This window comes from Sarcophilus harrisii, chromosome 1 (assembly GCF_902635505.1).
Source record: "Sarcophilus harrisii chromosome 1, mSarHar1.11, whole genome shotgun sequence".
NCBI lineage: Eukaryota > Metazoa > Chordata > Mammalia > Dasyuromorphia > Dasyuridae > Sarcophilus > Sarcophilus harrisii.
Window position 1 is genome coordinate 371,111,142 of NC_045426.1, and position 26,766 is coordinate 371,137,907.

The following is a 26,766-nucleotide window of genomic DNA, read 5'->3' on the forward strand; positions in this document are numbered from 1 at the left end:
ATGTATTCAAGAGTTGTTATGAAGACAGAATTAAGGATACTTGGCAGTTGATTAAATGAGGGGACTGAAATAAAAGAATAGTACATATATGGACTATGGAATTATAAACTTGAGTTACTGAGTTATTTTCTTCTATAATAGGTGATATTACCCTGGGGGTTACATTATAATTTTACTTTAAAATAATTAATTTCCCTTTTAATCTTCTGTTTTATTTCCTGCATTTAAAAATGTTGTTCTGAGAAAAGGCTCATAGGCTTCACCAATTTGCCAAGGAATCCATTACATATTTTACACATTTTACACATACATTAAAAAGAGTAGTTTGGAAAATGGGCTTGCCAAAGGGAAAGAATATACGATAATAATGATAGCATTTTCTTCTTGAGAAAATATGTTTACATCAGGGAGAAAAGAAAATAAATAAGGATTCTATTTAAATAAAGTAAAGGGAAAGAAAAGGATATACTCCAATAAGCTTGCTAATTTTGAGGTACAAAGCAATCTTCTTTTACATTTTGCCTTATATATTCTTAAGATTATAGGTAGAAAGGGATTCCACTATATACTTAACCCAAACTGCTAAAAACAGTTGAGGCTCAGTTTCCTCAGAAAAATGAAATCATTTGTCCAATATAACACAATTGATAGGAGACAGATCTGGGATTGGAATAACTTTTCGTTTAAATCCTTTAATTCTTTCTAAATGCTGAACTCTTTCCATTGTGGTAAAATGAGTCCCTATAATATAAATACACATGAATGCTTGCATACTTACAGACCGATAGAAACACATGTAGGGATGGAAGTGTTTGTCCTTTTTGCTCCAGTAAAACCAATGACATCAGGAAGGTGATGTATGATTTGGAAGTGACTTTGATTTTAATTGAAGGAGTGTACGTAAAGTAATCAGTCTCTCTCTCCTCCAGAACTATCAGGGTCCAGTTGCAAGATACAGATGAGGATGACTAGAGATGACCTGGATGCAGTGGGAGACCTTGACATTATTAAACTAGGTTTTCCTAAGTCTCAGTTTGTCTGAGGCAATGCCCATTCAGTGATTAAAGTTGGGTAGGAAATGAGGCAAAGAATGGTCTCTTTTCTAGTCAAAAAAAAAATCAGTCTGAGAGAAGATACTAAGAGTTCCTGCATGAAACAGAAATTATTGCAATTCATACTCACTCTGAGCAATTGGAACTTAAACAGTGAGCAAGTGAGGCTTGGGCTATGACTTGTTTTTGACTAGGAAAGTCAAAAAAAGCCAGAATGGTTTGGGTTTAAAAACTAATGTAGCCTGTAAATTTCAAAATATATTGTGAGGTTTCAGCAATCAAAAATTATATTCCATTGGATAAAACATCCACTGGTAAGGGTATTTCCCATGTGGACATAGGAAACAGGGAGAGAGGAAGGAAAGAATGCAAGGATATATATTTATAGTTAGTTCCTCCATTTATTTAAAATTTTTAAATTTTATTTAATCATCAAATATTTAAAAGTCTCACAATGGACAGAATATGGTGTTGTAATATATTGCTGTAATATTTGAATCTGGATTCAAATATTAAATAAGCAGGGATCCCTGTATCATGGAATGGAATGTATAATCTGGAAAGATGGCACAACCCACAAAGGTGTGTCATCTACAAAGATAAGTAGAGTATATGCTATTACATGATAAATGCATTAGAAAGATATTAACAATGTTATTCAAGATTCAAGGTGTGTGAAGATGTGGGGTAAAGAAAATATTATCTCTAACTGACAAAATTACCTAGAATAATCTGCTTTAGACTCTGAAAATATGAATGCTAAGAAATAGGTAGTCTTTCTTTTTTCATTAACTATAATTAAAGTTTAAGTTCCTTTTAACTCAAAGTCAGATTGTTCAAAAATATACCTTCTGAAATAGCATAACCTGGAGATAAATTAGATGCGTATAGAGTATAGGTGAGGTTTTGGTTTTTCTTACTTAACTGAATACATTTTTAAACATGTTCCCTACTCTTGAAGTAACACAATATAAAGTTCCAGTTCTCAAGCAGTGCCAGTCATTCAGCAAATTTCTTAGGCAAATAGGTTTCTGTGACCCCCAAAAAGAAACCAGATTAACCACTTCACCAAGTACTCCTCCACCTTGACAGAGAAGGAAGACGTGTTCGTTTCTCATTGGCTTTGAAGCTTTGGGCTATGTCACAGAGCATCTAATTAGACCTCCTAGTTATGGTTATGGCTGTAGCAATCTCTATTTTAATTTCTCTCCAGCTGTGAGACCGGCTGAAGCACAGATGGAAAGCAGAGCTGAGGGAAATCAGAAGAACAGAAAAGTCAGTTGAAAAACCAATGAAGCTTGTTCAGATAGCTCTACACCCTCAGGGTAGGCAAGATATGCTTTTACCTCTTTTTTCAAAACTACAGAGTTTGGTTTTATGTGTTAAAAAGTGCAAGGTTGGGGGGAAGAGGAAAGCATCAAGGGGAATAAAGCGTGAATTGAGGGAAATGGCATGCCATTATCATCATCAATGATAATAATAATAACAAAAATGATAGTTATTTTAGTATACTTGATATTTGGTAGAGGACTTCACATTTCATCTCTCATTTGATCCCCACAAAACCTCTATGAGACCGATATTACTAATATCTTTACTCTCATTTTACAAATTAAAAAACTAAAGCTTATTTAGCTTATAGTGACTTGCTCAGGATCATGAAGCTAGCAATTATCAAATCGAGGAACAAAATTCAAATTTCTTTTAATCTAAAGTTCAATACTTTGCCCACAGTTTCAAGGTGTAGATCTTAATGTATTCCTCTGAATTGCAAAACAGGACAAATATCTCACTCTGTGCCCCAAACTATCCATTATACATGTTAAGGACTTATGGTAGACAGAACACTGGGCTGGGAACCGGTGGGGATAAAAACAAACTTACCCATATCTTTAAGTGCTCTTGAAAAGAGGCAATGTATTGCAGGCCAGTAGATTTTAAAAAATGAACAACTATCACAAATCTTATTTTAAAACATTCCAGGATTTCTCTAATTATCTCAAAAGATATTTTAGATTTAACAAGAGAAAATTATTTGAAAACAACTTTAATTTTTAAAATGTATATATAGCAGTTTTGAGGTAGTAGAAGCACCAGGGAATCTCAATGACAGTATCATAACATTGTGACATCAAAGAGATTGTGAGTCACTGGTTTAAGATAAAGTATTTTTCCACTAACATTATATCGAGTTCTTGATAAAATAGATTCAGTGAATGTTTCCTCCAAACTCACTCCAGGGCACATACTAAAATAAAATGGTGAAAGAGAAAAATGGAAGTGATATGGCTTGGTTCTCATTTCAGTAGCAGAAAAATAAAGAGTTAGGCTGTTCTATCCAGTTACTGATTGCACAAAGACAGCTATAAAAATATAGTTCAACCTACACCTATCATTGGAGGTTCATTGGGAAAACATTAAAAAGATGGATTTAGTGTTCATAAAGTTTAGGAATCCTGGAGATAAAGGCACTGTCTGTTTAATAACATAACTAGGGAGGTCAAATCTGTGAAAAACATTGCCAGTTTTTTGTCATGTCAGGAGAGGAACTGATTGACTGAATAAATCTTTTACTTTCCAGCTGACTATTCTCTTATAGTTTGTGAAGTCTCTATCTAAATGTAAGGATCAGTTAGGAAAGTGGAAGCAAAAGGCAAGAGATTATGAAAAAAAAGTGGCACTTCCATTCCATCTCTGTTCTCCATAATCCAGCTTCCCAAGACTCTATTGTTGCTATTGATATTTCCTTTCTCCCGAGTCTTAAAAAGTTCGTTTAAAAATGTCTTAAATCTTATCTTCCCTTGATGTCTTATTTTGCAGTGATCTCAATGAATTCTATCATTTTCCCTTTCCCTTTTCTTTTTTAACTTTTATAAATATTATAATCTTTAATTTTCATCACTTTGACTTCATGATTCACATTTCCCTACTCTTAACTATTTTCTACTTCCAATCTGTCAAAAAGATTCAGTTGTAATTGATAAATTACAGCCATGAGATGGCACAAAAAGTTACAATGGTTAATATATGAAACTCAAATCAAACCAAAAACTCCATTACATTTTCTTAATAAAATCAATCATAAATAATGAGATTCACTACCTGAATTTTAAAGAATCAGCCCATCTGAACATTTAAGAATCATTTGATCTAGAATCTGCAACTGAATTTATCAACTGAACAGTCTCACATATTGAGGAAATAAAAATATTAATTTCTTAGGATAGCTAAATTTCACTTTTTCTTCATGAAATTGAACCATTAAATCAAGATATTTTTATTTCTCCTCTTATTTTTACCATGCATTGACTAATAACAAAACTAAGATTTTTTAACTGAGCCAAAATTTATAAGACTATAACAGTGACCAAATTTTACATGGTCAGTTAGACCAGATAGATAATAACCTGAATAATCACTCATATACCTGAAAACATCCTTTTATCTTTCATTGTCTGTACATGAAATTGCCTAGTTCATCTCAAGCTTCCCTATACCAAAGTTTTACCTATTGAGATACTGAGATACACAACCTACCCCATTCTTGGACCCCAATTGTTTCTAGCTATATCAAAGATTGAGTTAACTTTTTAGGTTCTTCATCCCTCATTATTAGGCAATTCAGAGAGGTCTACACTACCCTTACCATCTTGCCTCACTTTTAATGAGAAAGTTTACTCAAAGAATCACATTTGTTATTTTTTTTTAATTTAAGCTTAATCCCATAATGACTTTAGATATTCAAAGTGAATACTTTGCTACATATATGAACCACCAGGAATATGCTAATTGTGGAATTTTATTAATAATGATATTTTCTATTATAATTTTTGTACATGTCTAGAAGTAGTATTTCGAGGCAAGCCCTCTAATTTCTTATTCAGTGCTCTTTTAACTATCCCATTTAGTTTTCACTTATTTGACAAATAATATCATATGCATAATATATTATGTTTCATAACATGATACAAAAATAATATCATACATAATATGATAAAACAGAAAGTGCCTTATATTTAAGATCCCATATTGGAGCTCAGTATTTCTGATGAGGATAATAAGAATTGATCTATTCAATAAAAAAAAAAATCCATCATTTTGTGATCAACTTTTTTCTGCCTATTACCAAGTAAAAATGGGGTATCATTTCATTGCTGTAGACAAAGGTCTCCAAGTCAAGCTTTAGTGAAAGTACTGAGGCACCAATCTTATCCCTTTTCCCCCCAAGGGCCTCTGGACCATGTCTAGTTCTCACAAATAATTGAAATCCCATAAAATAATCCTGCTTTCTAGTTACCATAGAGAATAAGATAATACCTTTCTGAACTAAAAAATGAAGCATCAAACTTAGCAATGGCATAAAGCTCACACAACAGAGAAGGAATAAGCAGGGTACCAATAGCTAGAAAAGCAGTGATTGTAAGCTTTTGTTTTTTCCAGATAATCATATTATAATAAAATATAAGTTTAGTACCAATATATTGAAAAATACGTGGAAGCAGATACAAATAGACATGTGGAAATGACAAATGTTGAATCTATAGTACTCTGCCCAGTTCTTCCAAGCTTTATTTTGAAATCAAAGAAGATCACTATTCTACTAGGATTTATTTATGGGAAAATCTCATAGTAGGATTTACTGCTTAATCCTACCAATTGAAATTATTTGAATGACCTTCTGTATTAACTTAATGATTAATGAAACCAATAAAGAGGCACTGATTTAGTTTTTACTATGCCAAAAACTTATCATGTAACTTCTAAAATGGCTCTACCTCTGTCTTCAATGACCTATATTCTAATGATGTAGATCAGAAATTTATGTACAAGTTTGAACAAATAAAACACACACACACACACACACACACACACACACACACATATACACACACACCAGATACAATAATAATTTGTCAGAGAAAGGTAAGGCAAAAAGGATGATTGAGGAGTCATCAGAAAAGAACAAGTGTAGCAAGTTTTGAAGTAAATCTTGAGGAAACATTCCAAATGGCCCGACTGAGTAGAGTGCACATTCTAGGCACATTGAAATCCAGTCCAAAAACACAAAGATAGGATTTGAAGAGTCAAATGTTGGACATAAATGAATTATAAATGGTGTGGATTTAAATGATATGTAATAAATCTTAAAATTTAAGTTGGAAAGATATATAGATGATCAAATGCACAAAAGAAACATTTATACTTCTTGAAGGTTAAAGGGAGTAATTCAAGTTATATTGAATTCAAGTTCATATGGTCAGGCTTGGGCTATAGGAATATGACTGTCAGAAAATGGTTATATTATAGACAGATTTTAACAAGTTAAAAAAAATGATAGGATGCTGTTGTAATCCATAAGAAAAAAAAAAAAAAAAACTAGGGCTCAAACTACGGTAGGAACTCTGTAAATGGAACCAGTGAAATGCATACAAGAAATGATTTGGAGATGGAAATGATAAGATTCAGATAACTGATAAAATATGTGGATTGAGTAGAGGTAACTATGAAGTATGATACCGAAATTGTGAACTGTGATGATTAGATGGATGATAATATCTTTGACAGAAAAAAAAATTTAGAAAAAATGGATTTGAAGGATAAAATGAGTTCTTTTTTAGCTATACTGAATTTGAAATGCATGAGGTACATTTCATTTAAATATTTTCTTTTCTTTTTTTTTTTTACCCTTTTATTTGTTTTATTGATTGATTGAAAGCTACAGTGATTGTGCTACTCTCCAGAAATCCTAACTTTTCTACGTTCACACATGACACAAAATGGCATAGCTTAGGAGAATCAGTGCCAGATATAATCCCCAATTTTTCTGGCACAATTTGTAGTCTGATAAATGTGCCCTTGTTTGGTACCAAGTTAGTTTTTATCATCTCCAGAGTCACTATTTAGTTTTGCAATTGCTCCTGTCAGGTAGAGAGATAACACCCAGAAGTAGTCCATGAGCTTGAAAGAAAGTAATAAGGAAAAAAGTCAGAAAAATTGTCAATTCAGGATGTTATGGCTAAACTTGGAAGGTTGCTGCTTCTCATTGCATGTTTGTATAATATGGATATTATCCTTTTCAATAATGTAAGCATTATCTTCAATTTCATAGCCATTGTCCACTGCATGGTTGATATCTTCAGTAGTAGTCCTCTCAATTCTTTCTCTACCACGTGCCAAGAAAGTCAGACTTAGACCATGTGCATTCTTTCTGTTATAGAAATATCGTTTCAAAACAAAGACAAGTAGAATCACAATGAGAAGCACTCCTACAAAGACACCAACTCCAATATATATACCCTTATTAGTGGTCACCACTTGATCATGTACGATGGCCATTTGATGTTCACCCTGGTAGCCTTCTGAAGTCCCTGTCACGGTATCATTCACTCCAATTGGGCTATCAGGCTGTGTCCAGTTTTTTCTAATTGATGTTTCTGAAGGTCTGGTTATCACTATGTCCAAAACAGGAGTGGAAGAAACTGAGTTTTGGTCTTGGGTGGTTGTCAACATTGGATAAGTAGAAGCAGAAGATGTTAGGGTTGTCAGCATTGGGTGAGTGGAAGTGAAGGTTGTTAGAGCAGTAACAGTACTGGCTTGTTCAACTTTGAGTATCATTGAAATTTTCTGATCATTTAACCAAGTAGAAATTTGCACCCGGCAGCAATAGAATCCAGTATCTGCCTCTGTCACATTCTCTATTGTCAAGGACACAATTCCTTGAGAAAGGTTCTCCTTTAAGTGGTATCGGTTGGAATGCTGAAAAGTCACCTCGTGTCCATCTGTCCAGATGATTTCATTTGAGCACCTAATCACAGGACACCATCCCCGGCCCCAACACATAGTGGTGACACCCTTATGCACTGAATATGTGCAAGGCAAAGTGACAGATTGACCCTTTATTGCTCTGATAATCTTTACAGACTCAGAAGGACCTGCTGTAAGAAGTACCATCAGTATGCAACTGAACAAGCTGGAAAGCATCATGGCACTAGCTTTAGTGAAGTGAAACCTGGTCAGAAGAAATGCTTTGGGATGCTGGTCACCCATTTAAATATTTTCAATAGGAAATTAGCCAACTTTCTAATTCCAACTTTATGGAATTAGAGCTCAGGAGAGAGACTAAGTCTGGATGTATATGGATTGGGAAGCCATATTTATAATGATAACACAAATGATGGCCTGAGATAAATCACAATGGGGACATAAAAGAACTGGGCATAAGAACAATGGCTTTGTTTGCATGTAGTGAGTGAGTGCCAAATAGAATAACATATTGTATCCAAATGATGCCAGAAAATAATAACATTTTTTGAAAAATTATTATTCTGATTTTTTGACTGAATGGTTTGTTCAACTCAATAAAATAGTTAAACTGTTTTTATGTCTAAACACAAATGTAAGTCCAATGGTAAAACATTCCAACAAATTAATTGTTTGCTGTTATATAGTACTGGCAACTTATTCATTTACAGATTTTTTTCTTTTCAATCTTTTGGTGTCAATAATGGTGAGAATAATCATAACATAGTAATCCATTGACAAAAAGGACAAGCCACATAAAATACAAATTGTTATGTGCCTTGTCCTTTTTGTCAATGGATGTTATATATCATTTTGATGTCATATTAGCTTTTAGATTACTATTAAAGGCAAATAATAAAGTTTTTGCCCAAGCAGACTGAAATAATCTATCATGTAGGCAAAATAATGCATGATCCAAGATAAAACTATAGGAAAAAAACTTGTGAATTATAGCTGCAATATCTTCAGTGTCCCCATTTCTATCCATTTTTTACCTTTCTTTTCCTATACCTGCTACATTTCAGGACAGAGAGAGGGTATCTATCTGAGAATAGCTAATTGTTTTCTCTATTGGCAGAAATCTGACCTGAGAAGATAAAAGTAGAGGATGTATATTCTGCTGGTGCCACTGAAAACAGATAATAATAATAATAGCAGCTAATTTTTTATAACACTTTTTTATATTATTTCTGCTGTGTAGACAATAACTTTGCAATGTAGTTATTACAAATAAAATTATTCCTATTTTGTAATTGAAAAGACTTTGATTCAGGGAAGTACAGTATGGTAATATAATTAGTAAGAGTCAGAGGAAGGACTTGAATACAAGTATGTAAGAATTCAAAGAGTTGAACATTTATTAAGTACTTTGTGTGTTTGGAAAACTAAACAAACAAAAAATATTAAAGATAGCCTCTGTCCTCAAGGAACATATCATAATATGAGAGATAGAATGTAGACAAATAAAAACAAAGTTATCTACAAGGAGGAAAAGAGAAAATAATAGACAGAAGACATTGGGATATTTTCTTTTTTAATTGTTTTAATTTGTAATGGTTATACATGCATATTAACTTTTAAAATACACATTTCTTTATGAATCATGCTGGGAGAGAAAAACCAGAACAAAAGGAGAAAAAAACCACAAGAGAAAAAAAACAGAAAAAAGAAGTCAACTTAGCATGTTTTGATTTACATTCAATCTCTATAGTCTCTTTGTGGATGCAGATACCATTTTCTATCCAGAGTTTATTGGGATTGCCTTGCATCACTGAACTACTGAGAAGAATTAAGTCTTTCATAGTTGACCATGGCACAATCTTGCTGTGCCTGTGCACAATGTATTCTTGGTATTGCTTGGTTCACTCAGCATTAGTTCATATAAATCTTTTCAGACCTTTAAAAAATCAGATTGTGCATCATTTTTTATATTAAATAATATTCCATTACTTATTCAGCCAATCCCCAATTGATGGACATTTACTCATTTTTCAATTCTTTGTTACCACAAAAAGAGCTGCACAAACATTTTTGTACATATGGGTCTCTTCTCCTTGTTTATAATTTTCTTTGGATACAGACCCATTAGTATCACTACTGGATCAAAGAGTATGAATAGTTTTATATCCCTTTGGGCATAGTTCCAAATTGCTTTCCAGAATGGTTGTATCATTTCAAAACATAACCAACAATGTATCAGTGTCCCTGTTTTCCCACATCCCCTCCAACTATCATTATCTTTTCCTTGTCACCTTAGCCAATCTGAGAGGTGTGAGGTGGCCCCTCAGAGTTGTTTTAATTTGTATTTCTCTAATCAATAGTGATTTAGAGCACCTTTTGATATGACTAGAGATAGTTTCAATTTCTTCATCTGAAAATTGTCAATCCATATCCTTTGACTATCAGTTGGGGAATGATTTGTATTCTTGACACAGCTCTTTATATATTTTAGAAATGAGGCTTTGGGGGGCAAAGCCAAGATGGCATAGAAGGCACACATGACTATCTAAGCTCCTCCCGTGCCCTCATGACCAATTATCAAATTCAGACTCAAAAGTGGCATTTGACTGGTAAAATTCACAAAGATTGGAAGTGCAATAACTGACCAGCCAAAGATAATTGGGAAGTTTGCCAGAGAAGGTTTGTCCTGAGGGGCCAGAGCAGATCAGTGCAAGCAGGGAAATAGGAGAGGCTAGCAAATAGAGGAGACCAGGGGACAGGGTGGCCTCTGGTTAGAAAATTTACAGAGACGACTCTGCCATAGCCTGACTGCTCTGCCTTGGTTGCAAAGCAGTAGACCAGCAGAGAAATTAAAGCCAAAGATAGAGGATACTCTAAAAAATGCCAAAACCTAACAGGATCTGGCTATACCCACCCAAAACTGGAAGTGAGTGATTCAGTGCAGACTGTAACACAGCTCTGCAGTTGCATCCTGCAGCATGGGGCATTTTCTTGGGGTAGTTACAAATCTGCAGGGCAGGGGGGCACAGCCCAGGGCAGTCTCTAATAGGCACAGTTGGGGGGCTCGGACTGGGGCAATAGAACTTCCAGCATGACTGTGCTTCCTTGGGCAGAGACATTTCTGGTCCCTTCAGGGCTATTCGCTGGTCAGCTGCTAATACCTACAGCCCCACAGTGGGCTTTGGCTTAGGATAGTGTCACTTTTGCTGCTCAGCATCTAGCCTCAGGGCAGTCGCAAATCTGCACAGCAGGGTTCTTCTACTAAAAAGCTGTTAGAAATAATCCACACCTTTAGCAAAGTGGCAGGATACAAAATAAACCCACATAAGTCATCAACATTCTTATATATCACTAACATAATTCAACAGTTAGAATTACAAAGAGAAATTCCATTTAAAGTATCTGCCAATAGTATAAAATATTTAGGAATCTATCTGCCAAGGGAAAATTAGAACTATGAGCAAAACTACAAAACACTTTCCACACAAATAAAGTCAGGTCTAACCAATTGGAAAATATTAAATGCTCTTGGATAGAGAGAGCAAATATAATAAAGATGACAATACTACCTAAACTAATCTATTATTTAGCGCTATGCCAATCAGACTTTCCAAAAAACTATTTTAATGACCTAGAAAAAATGACAATCAAAGTTCAACAAAAGGCCAAGAATTTACAAGGAGACAAATAAAAAAAATCAAATGAAGGTGGCCTAGCTGTACCAGATCTAAAATTATATTATAAAACAGCATTTACTAAAACCATTTCATATTGGCTAAGAAATAGATTAGTTGATCAGTGGAATAGGTTAGGTTCAAAGGACAAAATAGTCAATAACTTTAATAATCTAGTGTTTGACAAATGCAAAGACCCCAGTTTTTGGGATAAGAATTCACCGTTTGACAAAAACTACTGGGAAAATTGTAAATTAGTATGGCAGAAACTAGGCATCGACCCACACTTAACACCATACACCAAGGTAAGATCAAAATGGGTTCATGATCTAGGCATAAAGAATGAGATTATAAATAAATTAGAAGAACATAGGATAGTTTATCTCTCAGACGTGGGGAGGAAGAAGGAATTTATGACCAAAGGAGAACTAGAGATCATTATTGATAACAAAATAGAAAATTTTGATTATATGAAATTGAAAAGTTTTTGTACAAACAAAACTAATGCAGACAAGATTAGAAGGGAAGCAATAAACTCAGAAAACATTTTGACAGTCAAAGGTTCTGATAAACGCCTTGTTTCCAAAATATATAGAGAGAATTGACTCTAATTTATAAGAAATCAAGCCATTCTCTAATTGATAAATGGTCAAAGAATATGAACAGACAATTCTCAGATGAAGAAATTGAAACTATTTCTAGATATATGAAAAGATGCTCCAAGTCATTATTAATCAAAGAAATGAAAATTAAGACAATGCTGAGATACCACTACATACCTGTCAGATTGGCTAGAATGATGGGAAAGATAATGTGGAATGTTGGAGGGGATGTGGGAAAACTGGGACAATAATACATTGTTGGTGGAATTGTGAATACATTCAGCCATTCTGGAGAGCAATTTGGAACTATGCTCAAAAAGTTATCAAACTGTGCATACCCTTTGATCCAGCAGTGTTACTACTGGGCTTATATCCCAAAGAGATTTTAAAGAAGAGAAAGAGACATCTATGTGCAAGAATGCTTGTAGCAACCCTCTTTGTAGTGGCTAGAAACTGGAAAGTCCGCCCATCAATTGGAGAATGGCTGAATAAATCGTGGTATATGAATATTATAGAATATTATTGTTCCATAAGAAATGACCAACAGGATGATTTCAGAAAGGCCTGGAGAGACTTGCATGAACTGATGTTGAGTGAAATGAGCAGGACTAGGAGATCATTATATACTTCAACAACAATACTATATGATAATCAATTCTTTTGGACGTGGCCATCTTCAACAATGAGATGAACCAAATCAGTTCCAATAAAGTAGTAATGAGCTGAACCAACTACACCCAGTGAAAGAACTCTGGGGGATGACTACGAACCACTACATAGAATTCCCAGTTCCTCTATTTTTGTCCTCCTGCATTTTTTATTTCCTTCACAGGCTAATTGTACACTATTTCAAAGTCTGATTCTTTTTATACAGAAAATTAACTCTTTGGACATGTATACATATATTGTATTTAACTTATACTTTGACATATTTAACATGTAGTGGTCAACCTGCCATCTGGGGGAGAGGGTGGGGAGAAAGAGGGGAAAAGGTGGAAGAAAACATAATAAAAAAAAAAAGAAAAGAAATGAGGCTTTTATCAAAAACATGGGTTGTAAAAATATATTTCCTAGCTTTGTGCTTCCCTTTTAATCTTGTTTCTGTTGATTTGTTTGTGTAAAAACTTTTAATTTAATGTAATCAAAGTTGTCCATTTTGTATTTCATAATATTCTCTAGGTTTTTTTTTTGGTCATAAATTCCTCCCTTCTCCAAAGGTGTGCATGCGTGTGTGTGTGTGTGTGTGTGTGTGTGTGTGTGTGTGTGTATACACTATTCCTTGCTCTCCTAATTTGCTTATGGTATCATCCTTTACATCCCAAAGCATGTACCCATTTTGATCTTATTTGGAACTATGTGTGAGATAAATATCTATGCTATTTCTGACATATTATTTTCCAGTTTTCCCAGAAATTTTTGTGAAATAGTGAGTTCTTATTCCAGAAACTGAAGTTTGAGGGATTATCAAATACTGGATTACTATAGGTCTTGATAACTTCATGAGTATCTAATCTATACCACTGATCCACCGCTTTATTTTTTAGCAAATACCAAATGGTTTCGATGACTGCTGCTTTATAATATAGTTTTATGTTTAGTATTGCTAGACTTCCCTCCTTTGTATTTTTGTTTTCATTAATTCTTTTGATATTTTTGACCTTTTACTAATATCAGCAATTGATATTTTTCCAATTGTTTAGATCTGACTTTATATCTGTGAAAAGTGTTTTGTAATTGTATTCCTATAGTTCCTGGGTTTGTCTGGGCAGGTAGACATATAAATATTTTATTTTTTCTACTGTTATTTTAAATAGAATTTCTCTTTGTATCTCTTGCTGCTGTTTTGTCAGAGATACATAGAAATACTAATGATTTGTGTGGGTTTATTTTATATTCTGCAACTTTGCTAAAGCTGTGAATTGTTTTCAATAGATTTTTGAATGATTTTCTAGGATTCTCTAAGTATATCATCATTCCATCTGGAAGGAGAGATAGTTTTATCTCCTCATTACCTTTCTAATTACTTTAATTTCTTTTTCTTTTTTATTGCTAAAGTCAACATTTCTATTACAATGATGAAGAATAGTGTTGATAATGGTTACCCTTGTTTCGCCGCTGAGCTTATCTGGCTTCTCTACTTTACAAATAATACTTGCTGTTGGTTTTAGATAGATATTGCTTATTATTTTAAAGAAAGCTCCCTTTATCCCTATGCTTTCTAGTGTTTTTAATGGGAATGAATGCTGTGTTTTATCAAAAGCTTTTTTTGAATCTATTGATATTAACACATGATTTTGGTTGGTTTTGAATGGTCCATTATGGCAATAGTTTTCCTGGTTTACACCAAACCTGCTAGGTCAAAGTGTATTATCTTGTTGATAAATGGTTGTAATCTGTTTGCTAATATTTTATTTAATTTTTTGCATAAATATTCATTAGGAAAATTGTCTTTAAATTTCTTTCTGTTTTGACTATTTCTGGTTTAAGTATCAGTACCATATTTATGTCATAGAAGGAATTTGGCAGGACTCCATCTTTATTTATTTTTCCAAATACTTTACATAATATTGCAATTATGTATTTTTTAAATCTTTGGCAGAATTCACTTATGAATCATGGCATCTGGCTTGCAGATTTTTTTCTTGGGTAGTTCATTAATGTCATTCAATTTCTTTGTCTAAAATGAGACTATTTAAGCAACTTATTTTTGCTTCTGTTAATTTGGGCAATTTATATTTTTGTTTATATTCATTTACTTAAGTTAGATTAACAGATTTTTGCCATACGGTTGGGAAAAAAGCTCTTAATTATTGCTGTGATTTCTTTTTATTTGTGATAAGGTCACTCTTTTCATTTTTGATACTAGTGATTTGTTGGGGGTTTTTCTTTTCTTTTTCTAATCAAATTAACCAAAGGTCTATCTATTTTGTTGGTTTTTTGAAAATAAAACCAATTTTTAGTTTTATTAATTAGTTCATTAGTTTTCTCAATTTAAATTTTATTAATCTCTCCTTTGAGTTTCAGAATTTCTAATTTGGTATTTAATGGGGGGGGTTAATTTGTTCTTTTTATACTTTTTTTAGTTGCATTCCCAATACATTTATCTCCTTTTCTCTATTTTATTATTTTAACTATTTAGAGACATAAAATTTCTTCTAAGAACTATTTTGGTTTCATCCCATAAGTTTTGGTATGTTGTCTCATTATTGTCATTCTCTTGAATGAAATTATGGATTGTTTCTGTGATTTGTTGTTTGACCCACTCATTCTTTACAATTAGATTATTTAATTTCCAATTGATTTTTAGTTTATTGCATCATGGTCTAAAAAGGAAGATTTACAATTTCTGCTTTTCCGCATTTGGTAGTTATGTTTTAATGTACTAACATAAAGTCAATTTTTTGTATAGGTGCCATGTATCATTGAGAAAAAGATGTCTTAGACCACTTTTCGCACAAATTAAGTCTGATCTAACCAATTGGAAAAATATTAAATGCTCTTGGATAGGGCGAGCAAATATAATAAAGATGACAATATTACCTAAACTAATCTATTTATTTAGCGCTATACCAATCAGAGTCCCAAAAAACTATTTTAATGACGTAGAAAAAATAACAACAAAATTCATATGGAAAAAGAAAAGGAAAACAAAAGGTCAAGAATTTCAAGGGAATTAATGAAAAAAAAATCAAATGAAGGTAGCTTAGCTGTACCAGATCTAAAATTATATTATAAAGCAGCAGTTACCAAAACCATTTGGTATTGGCTAAGGAATAGATTAGTTGATCAGTGGAATAGGTTAGGTTCAAGGGACAAAACAGTAAACAACTATAGCAACCTAGTCTTTGACAAACCCAAAGACCCCAGCTTTTGGGATAACAACTTACTGTTTGACAAAAATTGCTGGGAAAATTGGACACTAATATGGCAGAAACTAGGCATTGATCCACACTTAACACCGTATACCAAGATAAGGTCAAAATGGGTTCATGACCTAGGCATAAAGAATGAAATTATTAATAAATTGGAGGAATACAGGATAGTTTACCTCTCAGACCTGTGGAAGAGGAAGGAATTTATGACCAAAGAAGAGCTAGAGATCATTACTGATCACAAAATAGAAAATTTCAACTATACCAAACTGAAAAGTTTTTGTACAAATAAAACTAATGCGGACAAGATTAGAAGGGAAGCAATAAACTGGGAAAATATTTTTACAGTCAAAGGTTCTGATAAAGGCCTCATTTCCAAAATATATAGAGAATTAACTCTAATTTATAAAAAAATCAAGCCATTCTCCAATTGAAAAATGGTCAAAGGATATGAACAGACAATTCTCAGATGAGGAAATTGAAACTATTTCTAGTCATATGAAAAGATGCTCCAAGTCATTATTAATCAGAGAAATGCAAATTAAGACAACTCTAAGATACCACTACACACCTGTCAGATTGGCTAAGATGACAGGAAAAAATAATGATGATTGTTGGAGGTGATGCGGGAAAACTGGGACACTGATACATTGTTGGTGGAGTTGTGAATGAATCCAACCATTCTGGAGAGTAGTTTGGAACTATGCTCAAAAAGTTATCAAACTGTGCATACCCTTTGATCCAGCAGTGTTACTACTGGGTTTATATCCCAAAGAGATCATAAAGAATGGAAAGGGACTTGTATGTGCACGAATGTTTGTGGCAGCCCTCTTTGTAGTGGCCCAGAAACTGGAAACTGAGTGGATGCCCATCAGTTGGAGAATGGCTGAATAAATCATGGTATATGAATATTATGGAATATTATTGTTCTGTAAGAAATGACCAACAGGATGATTTCAGAAAGGCCTGGAGAGACTTACACGAACTGATGCTGAGTGAAACAAGCAGGACCAGGAGATCATTATATACTTCAACAACAATACTATATGATGACCCGTTCTGATGGACCTGGACATCCTCAGCAATGAGATCAACCAAATCATTCCCAATGGAACAGTAATGAACTGAATCAGCTACACCCAGAGAAAGAACTCTGAGTGATGACTAAAAACCATTACATTGAATTCCCAATCCCTATATTTATGCCCACCTGCATTTTGATTTCCTTCACAAGCTAATTGTACAATATTTTAGAGTCTGATTCTTTTTGTACAGCAAAATAACAGTTTGGTCATGTATACTTATTGTGTATCTAATTTATATTTTAATATATTTAACATCTACTGGTCATCCTGCCATCTGGGGGAGGGGGTGGAGGGTAACAGGTGAAAAATTGGAATAAGAGGTTTGGCAATTGTTAATGCTGTAAAGTTACCCATACATATAACCTGTAAATAAAAGGCTATTAAATAAAAAAAATTAAAAATTAAAAACTAAAAAAAAGAGAAAAAGGTGTCTTCTTTTATTTCCCTATTCATTTTTCTCCAAGAGTCTATCATATGTAGCTTTTCTAGAATTCTATTAACCTCCCTAATATCTTTTTGTGGTTTTGTGATTTGATTTGTCTGATTCTGAGACAAAAAGGTCCAGGGGCCCCACTAATACAGTTTTGCTTTCTATTTCTTACTATAACTGCCTTAATATTTTCTCTAGAAATCTGTATGCTCTACCACTTGGTGCATATACATTTAGTATCATTATTGCTTCATTGTTTATCGTACTCTTTATCAAGATATACTTTTCTTTCCTTATCTCTTTTAATTAGATCTTTTTCTTTGAACATAATGGCTACCCCTGCTTTTTTTTTGCTTAAATTGAAACCTAATAAATTCTGCTCAAGTCTTTTACCTTTACTCTATATGTAACTCTCTGTTTTAGATGTGTTTCTTATAAACAATATATGGTAGGATATGCTTTTTAATCAATTCTGCTATTCACTCCCATTTCATGAGAGTTCATCCCATTCACATTCGCAGTTATGATTACCAGCTCTATATTTTCCTTCATCCTATTTTTTCCCCTGAATATACTTTTCTTCTCTCTTTTCACCCTGTTCCTCCTTAGTAGTATTTTGTTTTTAATCTATCACACCCACTATCTGCCTTATCTTCTATCACCCTCCCCACTTCTCTTATCTGTTTCTGTTAGTGTTTCTGTTCTCCCTTCTATACAGCACCTCCTTTTTCTTTCTTCTTTCTGCTCCTATTTCTTTATAGGGTAAAATAAATTTCTAAACACAGTTGAATAATTAATCTATTCCCATTTTGAGCCAGAACTGATGATGTGTCTTTTTATGTGATTTAATTTGTCCCATTATATTTCTTCTTGCCTCTTCTCCCATTACAATTTTTTCCACCCCTTAATGTCTTTTTCTTTATATCATCACAGCACAACCACACACTCTGTTCATGTGATACCCCCTTTTAACTGCTCCCCAAACAGATCAATTTCTCAAGAGTTACAGATATCATTTTCCCATGTTGGAATATAAACAGCTTAATCTTTTGATAATATGAATGTTTCCCTTGTTTACTTTTCTATGCTTCTCTTGAGTTATGTGTTTGAAGATCAAGTTTTCTGTAGCTACTAGGTCTATATCTAAAGGAAATAATAAAATAGGGAAAAAGACCTATATAGGCAAAAATATTTGTAGCTGACCTTGTGATAGCAAAGAATTGGAAAAGTAGTAAATCTCTATCAATTGGGGAATGACTGAATAAGTTGTGGCATATGAAAATAATGTAATATTATTGCGCTAAAAAAAATGAAGTTTATTTTAGAAAGGCCTGGAAAGGTTTACATGAATTGATGCTGAGATAAGTAGAACCTGGAATACATTGTACACAACAACAGAAAGTATGGGCAATGATCAACTATGAAAAACTCAGTTTTTTTCAGTGGTTCACTGAACCAAAGCAAACCCAACAAACTTTGGACAGAAAATACCATCTGCATCCAGAAAAATAACAATGGAGATTGAATGTAAGCTAATACATGTTATGTTCCTTTCTTTTTCCTGTTTTTTTTTCTCTTCCAAGGTTTTCCTCTTTTGCTCTGATTTTTCTCTCCCAACATGATTCATAAAGTAATAGGTATTAAAAATAAACTAAATGGAAGGGAAAACATCCTGTTTTGTTAAGGTCTTTTCAATAGAAATGATTGAAAGTCTCTTACTTCACTGATGATCCATTTCCTTCTCTGAGAGATGATGCTCAGTCTAGCTGGGTAATTAATTCTTGATTGTAAACCTAAATCCTTTGCCTTCTGTAATATGGTATTCCAGGTCTTCCAATTCTTTATTATAGAAGCTGCCAGATTCTGGGTAATCCCTCCTATTGCTCCTTAATGTTTGAATTGCTTTTGTCTGGCAGTTTGTACTATTTTTCTTTTCCTTGAGATTATGGTTCTGAAATTTTGCAACAATGTTACTTGGGATTTTCCTTATGGGATGTCTTTCTAAAGTTGATTGATGGATTCTTTCAATTATTATTTTCCCTTCTCTTTCTAGTATATCAAGAAAGCTTTCCTTGGTGATCTCTTAGAGAATGGTATCCAGGTTCTTTTTTTTTTTTGGTCAGGGCCTTTTCACGGACCAATTATTTTAAGTCCTGGATCTCTATCATGGATCGGTTTTCCAGGGCAGTTATTTTTATAATGAGGGATTTTACATTTTCTTCCATTTTTTTTCTTTCATTTTTGTTTGTTTGAATGATTCTTGATGCCTCATAGAGCCATTAGCTTCCATTTGCCCCATTCTATTTTTTTAATATGTGGTTTTCTTCATTTATCTTTTGTATCTTTTTTTTCCATTTGGTTATTTCTACTTTTCAAGTTGTTTTCTTCAGTGAATTTGTTTTTCCATTTGGCCAATTGTATATTTTAAGGAATTGCCTTCCTTTTGCAAGCTGTTGACTCTCTCTTTCATACCTCTCATTTTTCTTCTACTTCCCTTATTTGCCTTTTAATATCTTTTATGAACATTTCCAAGAAGCCTCCTTGGGTTTGAGATTAATTCATATCACTCTTTCAGATTTCTTCTATGGGCATTTTGTTCTCCTCTGAATTGGTGTTTTGGTCTACCTTGTTTTTAGGTACTAGGTTTTTAGGGTCAAGGTTCTTTTCTGTTTCTTGCTCATTTTCTTTCCTTTTCCTTTTTTTTTTTCTTTTTTACTTTTATGGCTGAATTATGCTCCTGAGATAAATGACACATTGTCCCAAGGTTCTTGTGTAGCTCTGCCCTTGGCATTGAGCACAGGAGCATCTTTTCTTTTCAGAGGGTAGCTTTTCCTGCTCTTTCCAGGAAACAGTCTAGTTTACAAGAATTTGTCTTCTGAGCTGTTATTGGGTATTCTCTCTTATCTGTTCCTTTACTGAGCCAGTTCTGAGAGTCTCAGTTGCTGACTTTCTGTGACTAAGACTCTTTCAATGGTTTTCCCAGACTCTGTCTGAGCTGGGCTGAACACCCATTTCACACCAGTAAGACTGACTTTCTTGAAGTCCTTCCAATCTATCTTGAGCTGGAGTGTAGTTTTTTCTATCAGATTGTTCAGAGATCTGGTTTCCAATGGCTTTTAAGAGAAACTGGGAAAGCTGAAGCAGCTTTCTGGATTCACTGCACCATCTTGACCACACCCTGGAAGTCTTTCCAGATTTTTAAAATTCTTGACTCTGGCCTGTGGGTTAAAAACAAACACACAAACAAAAATGTTGCTTATTACCATATAGGGAAATTTTTCTACAAATACTCACATATATCAAATTCAAAATTGTGAAACCCTTTAGTCTCTCACAATCATTAGGATTATTGGCTTTAATTTGAAAAAAAAGTAGAATAAAGCAACCAGAAGTGACTTCACTCTTTCTCTTTATTCTATTTTTATTTTGACTTCAATATTCCCCAAAGCTCAAATGTGGCATCAATGCTATCTAAAAATGCATGATTTTTCTCAGACCACTTGAAACTCAGAGACAATTTTACAATTCATTATCAATAGCCCTCTTCTAAAATAGATTTTCAACAACCACAACTAAACAAACTGATACATATGAACTAAAGTTATGAGCTAAAGTCTAATATACACATACAAATAATATATGTGTATATATATAGATAGATATGCATATTTATAGAAATATAGATATAGGTATATCAGCGTATCAGCAAAGTATTCTGAACAACTCTGAAAAATATACTCTTTTTATGAATATACTCTCTCCCCCAGGGAAGAGAGATTTGTTTTAAAGGAGAAATCTTTTCATCTTGGTATTTCCTATTTTTGAAGCTCTGTATCACACTATGATCTTGAAAGGGACTTCCAAATTTTTGAGACATCCATCAATGCTGTAAATCCTACCAAATCCTGAAATTTAGATATGGAAAATACCTATTTTATAATGTCATTTTTGTTGTCCGCACTTCGAGGTAAAACTGTTTCATAAATTAGATTTATTTCAGTTTGTCCAGTCTCATTGCAAATGTTTCTGGGATTTGCATTTCTACCATTTTCTTTGAGAAACATTTCAGAAACTAATAAAATTCAACATTGAGTTGTCTGGATATTCTACTTAGAATTCCCTTTTCTTCCTTTCCTCTTGTTATTCCTCATTCTTCTCCCTCAGCCATGCTCCATAAATCATCTTTTTCCTGCTTTATAAATTTCAAATAATGAATTTCAAACATTAGTAGGAACAAGTGACATATATTTAACTTTTTATCAATCACCTTCCTTCACAGATAAATCCTTCAATCCCAAAAGATCTTTGTGACTCATCTTTAAGCAGTCTCATTTTTTCTCCTCCCTTCCTGATACTACAATGTTTCTAGTACAAGGTAGTTCTTTACAATTTCAGCTTTGAATCACTGAAAGAGAACTTTATACATTATTTCAAAATAAGTGGGGCCAACTTCTTGTGCTCTCAAAGTTTTAGTTAATCCATTCCACCATCTAAATTCTACTAATTACAATTCTGAGTTTCTTCTGAATTCCTGAATTTATGTTCACTTTTGTCTTTTCCCAATGTATTATTTTCTATTTTTCTAATCCAAATGAAATTTGGTATTTCTGCTACCCTAATCTCCATGGATTTCTTTGTTGCAGTTCATATTCCTTTTGCTATTTGTAATTGTATACTAACTCTGAAAAATTCCACCTGTGTCTTATTTACTCCCATTAAACCGAGTAACAGTTAATCTTGCTGCACAAGAAAAATCAGATCTAGGAAGAAAAAAACCTGAGAAGGAAAACAAAATGCAAGCAAACAATAACAGAAAGAGTGAAAATACTATGTTGTGATCCACACTCAGTTCCCACAGTCCTCTCTCTAGACGTAAATGGCTCTCTTCCTCATTGAACAATTGGAACTGGTTTGAATCATTTCTTTGTTGAAAAGATGTGTCCATATTTTCATGGATATGTCCATGTCCATCAGAATTGACCATCATATAGTCTTCTTGTTGACATGTATAATGATCTCCTGGTTCTGCTCATTTCACTTAACAACCATTCTTGTAAATCTCTCCTGGCCTCTCTGAAATCATTTTGTTGGTCATTTCTTACAGAAAAATAATATTCCATAACATTTATATACCATAATTTAAATGTACTTTATTCTTACAAGTCCTTTTCTTGTTTAAGAATTAAATGTATTTATTTCTGTTTGTTTTTTGGATTTTTTTTTTGTTTTTTCATATTGTTTTCTTTATTTTTTCTGGTTATACATGTACATTAATTTTTAAATACATATTTCTTTACAACTGATATAGGGAGACAAAAATCAGAACAAAAGGGAAAATCATGAGAAAAATAAAAGAAGAAAAAAAGTGAATATAGCATGTTTTGACATATTTTCATTCTCCATAGTTTTCTTTCTAGATGCAAATGGTGTTTTCTATTCAGAGTTTATTGAGATTGCCCTGAATCTGAATCCCTGAGAAGAATCAAGTCTTTTATAGTCGAATATCACACCATCTTGCTGTTATTGTGTATGATATATTCCTAATTCTACTTGTTTCACTCATCATCAGTTAATAAAAATCTTGTTTGGCTTTTGTAAAATCAGCTTGTTCATCGTTTTTATAGAACAATCACATTCCATTGCTTTTCATATACCATAAATTATTCATCCAATCCCCAAGTGATGGAGATCTACTCACTTTCCAATTCTTTGCTACTACAAAAAGAGCTTCTACAGACACTTTTGCACATGTGGGTCATTTCTTCTCATTTGTGATTTTCTTGGGATACAGGCCAAGTAGTAGTATGGATCAGTTTTATGGCCTTTTGTGCATAGTTCCAAATTGCTTTCCAGAATGGCTATACCATTTAACAACTCCACCAATAATACATTAGTGTCCAAGTTTTTCCACATTCTCTCTAACATCTATCATGGTTTTTTCCTGTCATCTTAGCCAATCTGAGAAGTATGAGGTGGTACCTCAGAGTTGTTTTAATTTGTATTTCCCTAATCAAGAATGATTTAGAGCATCTTTTCATATGATTATAGATCACCTGATTTTCACCTTCTGAAAATTTTTCATATCCTTTGAACATATATTAATTGGGAAATGACTTGTATTCTTATAAATTTGACACTGTTCTTTATATATTTTTAAAATGAGGCCTTTATCAGAAAGAACACTACAAAAAATGTTATATCAGCTTTGTGCTTTCCTTTTAATCTTGTTTGTGTTGATTTTATTTATATAAAAATGTGGTGGTTTTCCTTGGAAGGCAGCCTTAGTCTCAGTTGCAATAAATAATTATTCCAAAATTGGAGCCAGCTGCTAAAAATGCAAACGTTTATTTCTCCTTCCAAATTCAGCCCGGTTAGTTGAGGCCTATCTCTTTGCCTGGCTCCAAGAGATCTTGTAGCTTTGTCCTTGGCTTCTGCCTCTGCTTTCTTCAGCCTCCAGCCAGCTCCGAATCATGGCTTCTCAATCTCCAGTTTGTGGCTAGTAGTCTTTTCTTCCAGAGTGTTCTGTCTCAGAGCCCTGTTGATGTTCCAAAGAAATTCTCTTTCGCTCCAAGAGCTTCCTCCATATATATCATCTCCCAAAGGTTAACTCCTCCTTCTTGAGGCAGGGATTATGGGTTATCTCCCAGAGTGCTCTCTGGTCCTGAGAGAGGTGTGGATTCAGACTAAGCCCTACATGTGTGAACTCCATTGAGTACTTTTATGAGCTCTCTAAAGGTGTGAACACAAACATTGTTTCCATCAGTTCCACCTAATACCTTGTTTCAATTTCCGGCCCAAAATCAGATCAAATCAACTCCAATGTCTTCACACTTTGTAAAGAAATGTCTTAACACTTTGTAAAAGATTCCAACATAAAAACTTTTTAATTTAATGTAATCAGAGTTGTCCATTTTGCATTTCATAATCTTCTTTAGTTCTTCTTTGGTCATAAATTCCTCTCTTCTCAAAAGATCTGATAAATAAACTATCCCTTACCCTACTAATTTGTTTATACTATCACAATTTACACCAAATCATGTACCATTTTGAAATTATTTTTGTATGATGTTTGAGATGTCTATGATTAGTTTTTGCCATATTATTTACCAATTTTCCCAGTAATCTTTGTGAAATAGTGAGTTCTTATTCCAGAAGCTAGAATTTGGGGGTTATCAAATATGCATTAATTGTTCTGTCATGTGGATTTAATCCATTTCACTTATTCACCACTTAACTTCTTAACCAGTACCAAATGGTTTTGATGACTGCTGCTTTATAATATAGTTTAAGGTCTGGTACTGCTAAGTCCCCAACCTTTGTATTTTTGTTTTCATTAATTCCCTTGATATTCTTGACCTTTTGTTCTTCCAGATAAATTTTGTTATTATTTTTTTCTAGCTCTATAAAATAATTTTTTTGGCAGTTTGGTTGGTATGGCACAGAACCAGTAAAGTAATTTAGGCAGAATTATCATTTTTATTATATTAGCTCAGTTTACCAATGAGCAAATGATAATTTTCCAATTGTTTAGATATGACTTCATTTGTATGAGAAGTGTTTTATAACTGCATTCATATAGTTTTTGGATTTGTCTTGGCAGATAGACACCCAAATCTTTTATTTTGTCTATAGTCATTTTAAATGGAATTTTTCTTTCTATCTCTTGCTGTTGGCCTTTGTCAGTAATATGTAGAAATACTGATGATTTGTATGGGTTTATATTATCTCCTACAACTTTGTTAAAGCTGTGAATTGTTTCCAGTAGGTTTTTGGATGATTCTCTAAGATTCTCTAAATATGTCATCATATCATCTGCAAAGTGATAATTTTGTTTATTGACTATCTAAATTTCTTCAGTTTGTTTTTCTTCTCTTATTGCTGAGGCATCTGCAAAGAGTAATAGTTTTATGTTCTCACTGTCAATTCTAATTTCTTTAATGTCTTTTTCTTTTCTTATTGTTAAAGCCAACATTTCTAGTACAATATTGAATAAGTGGTGATAATGAACATCCTTGTTTAACTCCTGATCTTATTGGGAATGTATCCATTTTCTCTCCATTACAAATAATACTTGCTGTTGGTTTTAAATAGATTCTGCTTATCATTTTAAGGAAAACTCCTTTATTTCTGTGTTCTTTCGTATTTTTAGCATTTGGTATTGTATTTTTCAAAAATGTTTTCTGCCTTTATTGAGATTATTTTTTGATTTCTGTTAGTTTTATAACTGATATGGTGAATTGTGGCAATAGTTTTCCTGTTATTGAATCAGGCTTGCATTCCTTGTCTTTTGTTCTTTGTAAAATATAATTTTATTACTTAACCCTGGGAAGTCACTTCATCTGTGAAAGCCCTAGTGTTACCCAATATTTCACATTTCCAGTCTCTCCTAATTCCCAGAGCGTCAGAATATCTCTAGCCACTGACCTTCGCAGTATCAACTAATTCTACTTGGCTCGCCTCCTCTGAGGCCTTCCCAGATCTCTGAATCATAGTTTAATAACTGATAGCATGCTCAAGAACAGCCATGTGCAAACTTAAAGCCTTTAGTATACATGCTCACATATTGCCCTGATTTGTTAACTTCCTGGTGAGCACATGGTCTGGAGATCCACATGTTCATTATCAAACTCCTTACCTCTCTTGGCTATCCATCAGCTTGGCTCAGCTATCCCAGGATAAAAAGACCAACCTTCTACTGGCAGTGGGCTTAAAAAGGGTTTGTGAGGTCACACACACACCAGCCAATCAGACAGAGAGCCATCTCCCGTTATGAAGCTATCTTGATATAACAAGAGTCCTGCCCATGGGGCAATCCCTTGCCACAGAAAATTACTTCTGGGCCACTCAAACTATAACAAGCGATTTAATTGGAATTATGTGGAGGATTGTGAAAAGTCATCAACCTCACTTTCTCTTTTGGAAATATCTGGATCCAGTGGAAAGACATAGATCAGAATATCTAAAAATAATTTTGCATGATGTGGGAGACCTTAGACTTTTTAAGCCAAGATCTTTAACAGATCTCAGTTTGACTGAGGGATTGTCCAATTATTGATTAAGACCTGGTTAGAAATGAAATAGAATGGCCATCTTTACCTAGCCCCAAAACATTCAGTCTGAGAGAGGGGAAACTCTGAGAGTTTCAGACTAAAATAGAAACTCTTGCTATTTTTATTCACTCTGAGCAAATCATGTCCTCAAAAATGACCAAACAGCTATTGTTTTCCAATGAATGAGAACCACGGTGATGTGAGTTTAAATTGTTGTCCTTAAGAAAGAAATCTAGCCT

At 33.4% G+C, this 26,766-nt stretch overlaps 2 protein-coding genes across 2 annotated transcripts in view; one reads left to right on the forward strand and one right to left on the reverse strand.

Annotated features, from left to right (window-relative positions):
• The window catches only part of RIT2 (Ras like without CAAX 2), a 518,545-nt gene that overhangs the window by 237,380 nt on the left and 254,399 nt on the right, over positions 1-26,766 (forward strand). The gene's annotated exons all lie outside the window — the stretch shown is intronic.
• On the reverse strand, positions 6,740-8,073 carry LOC116420523 (hepatitis A virus cellular receptor 1 homolog). The gene has a single exon (XM_031946012.1). The coding sequence runs from the start codon at positions 8,034-8,036 to the stop codon at positions 7,050-7,052; it is 987 nt and encodes a 328-aa protein (XP_031801872.1). The 5' UTR covers positions 8,037-8,073; the 3' UTR covers positions 6,740-7,049.

Bases quoted from the DNA above. Each gene is read 5' to 3' on its own strand.
- LOC116420523 (XM_031946012.1), bottom strand. From the start codon at position 8,036: ATGATGCTTTCCAGCTTGTTCAGTTGCATACTGATGGTACTTCTTACA.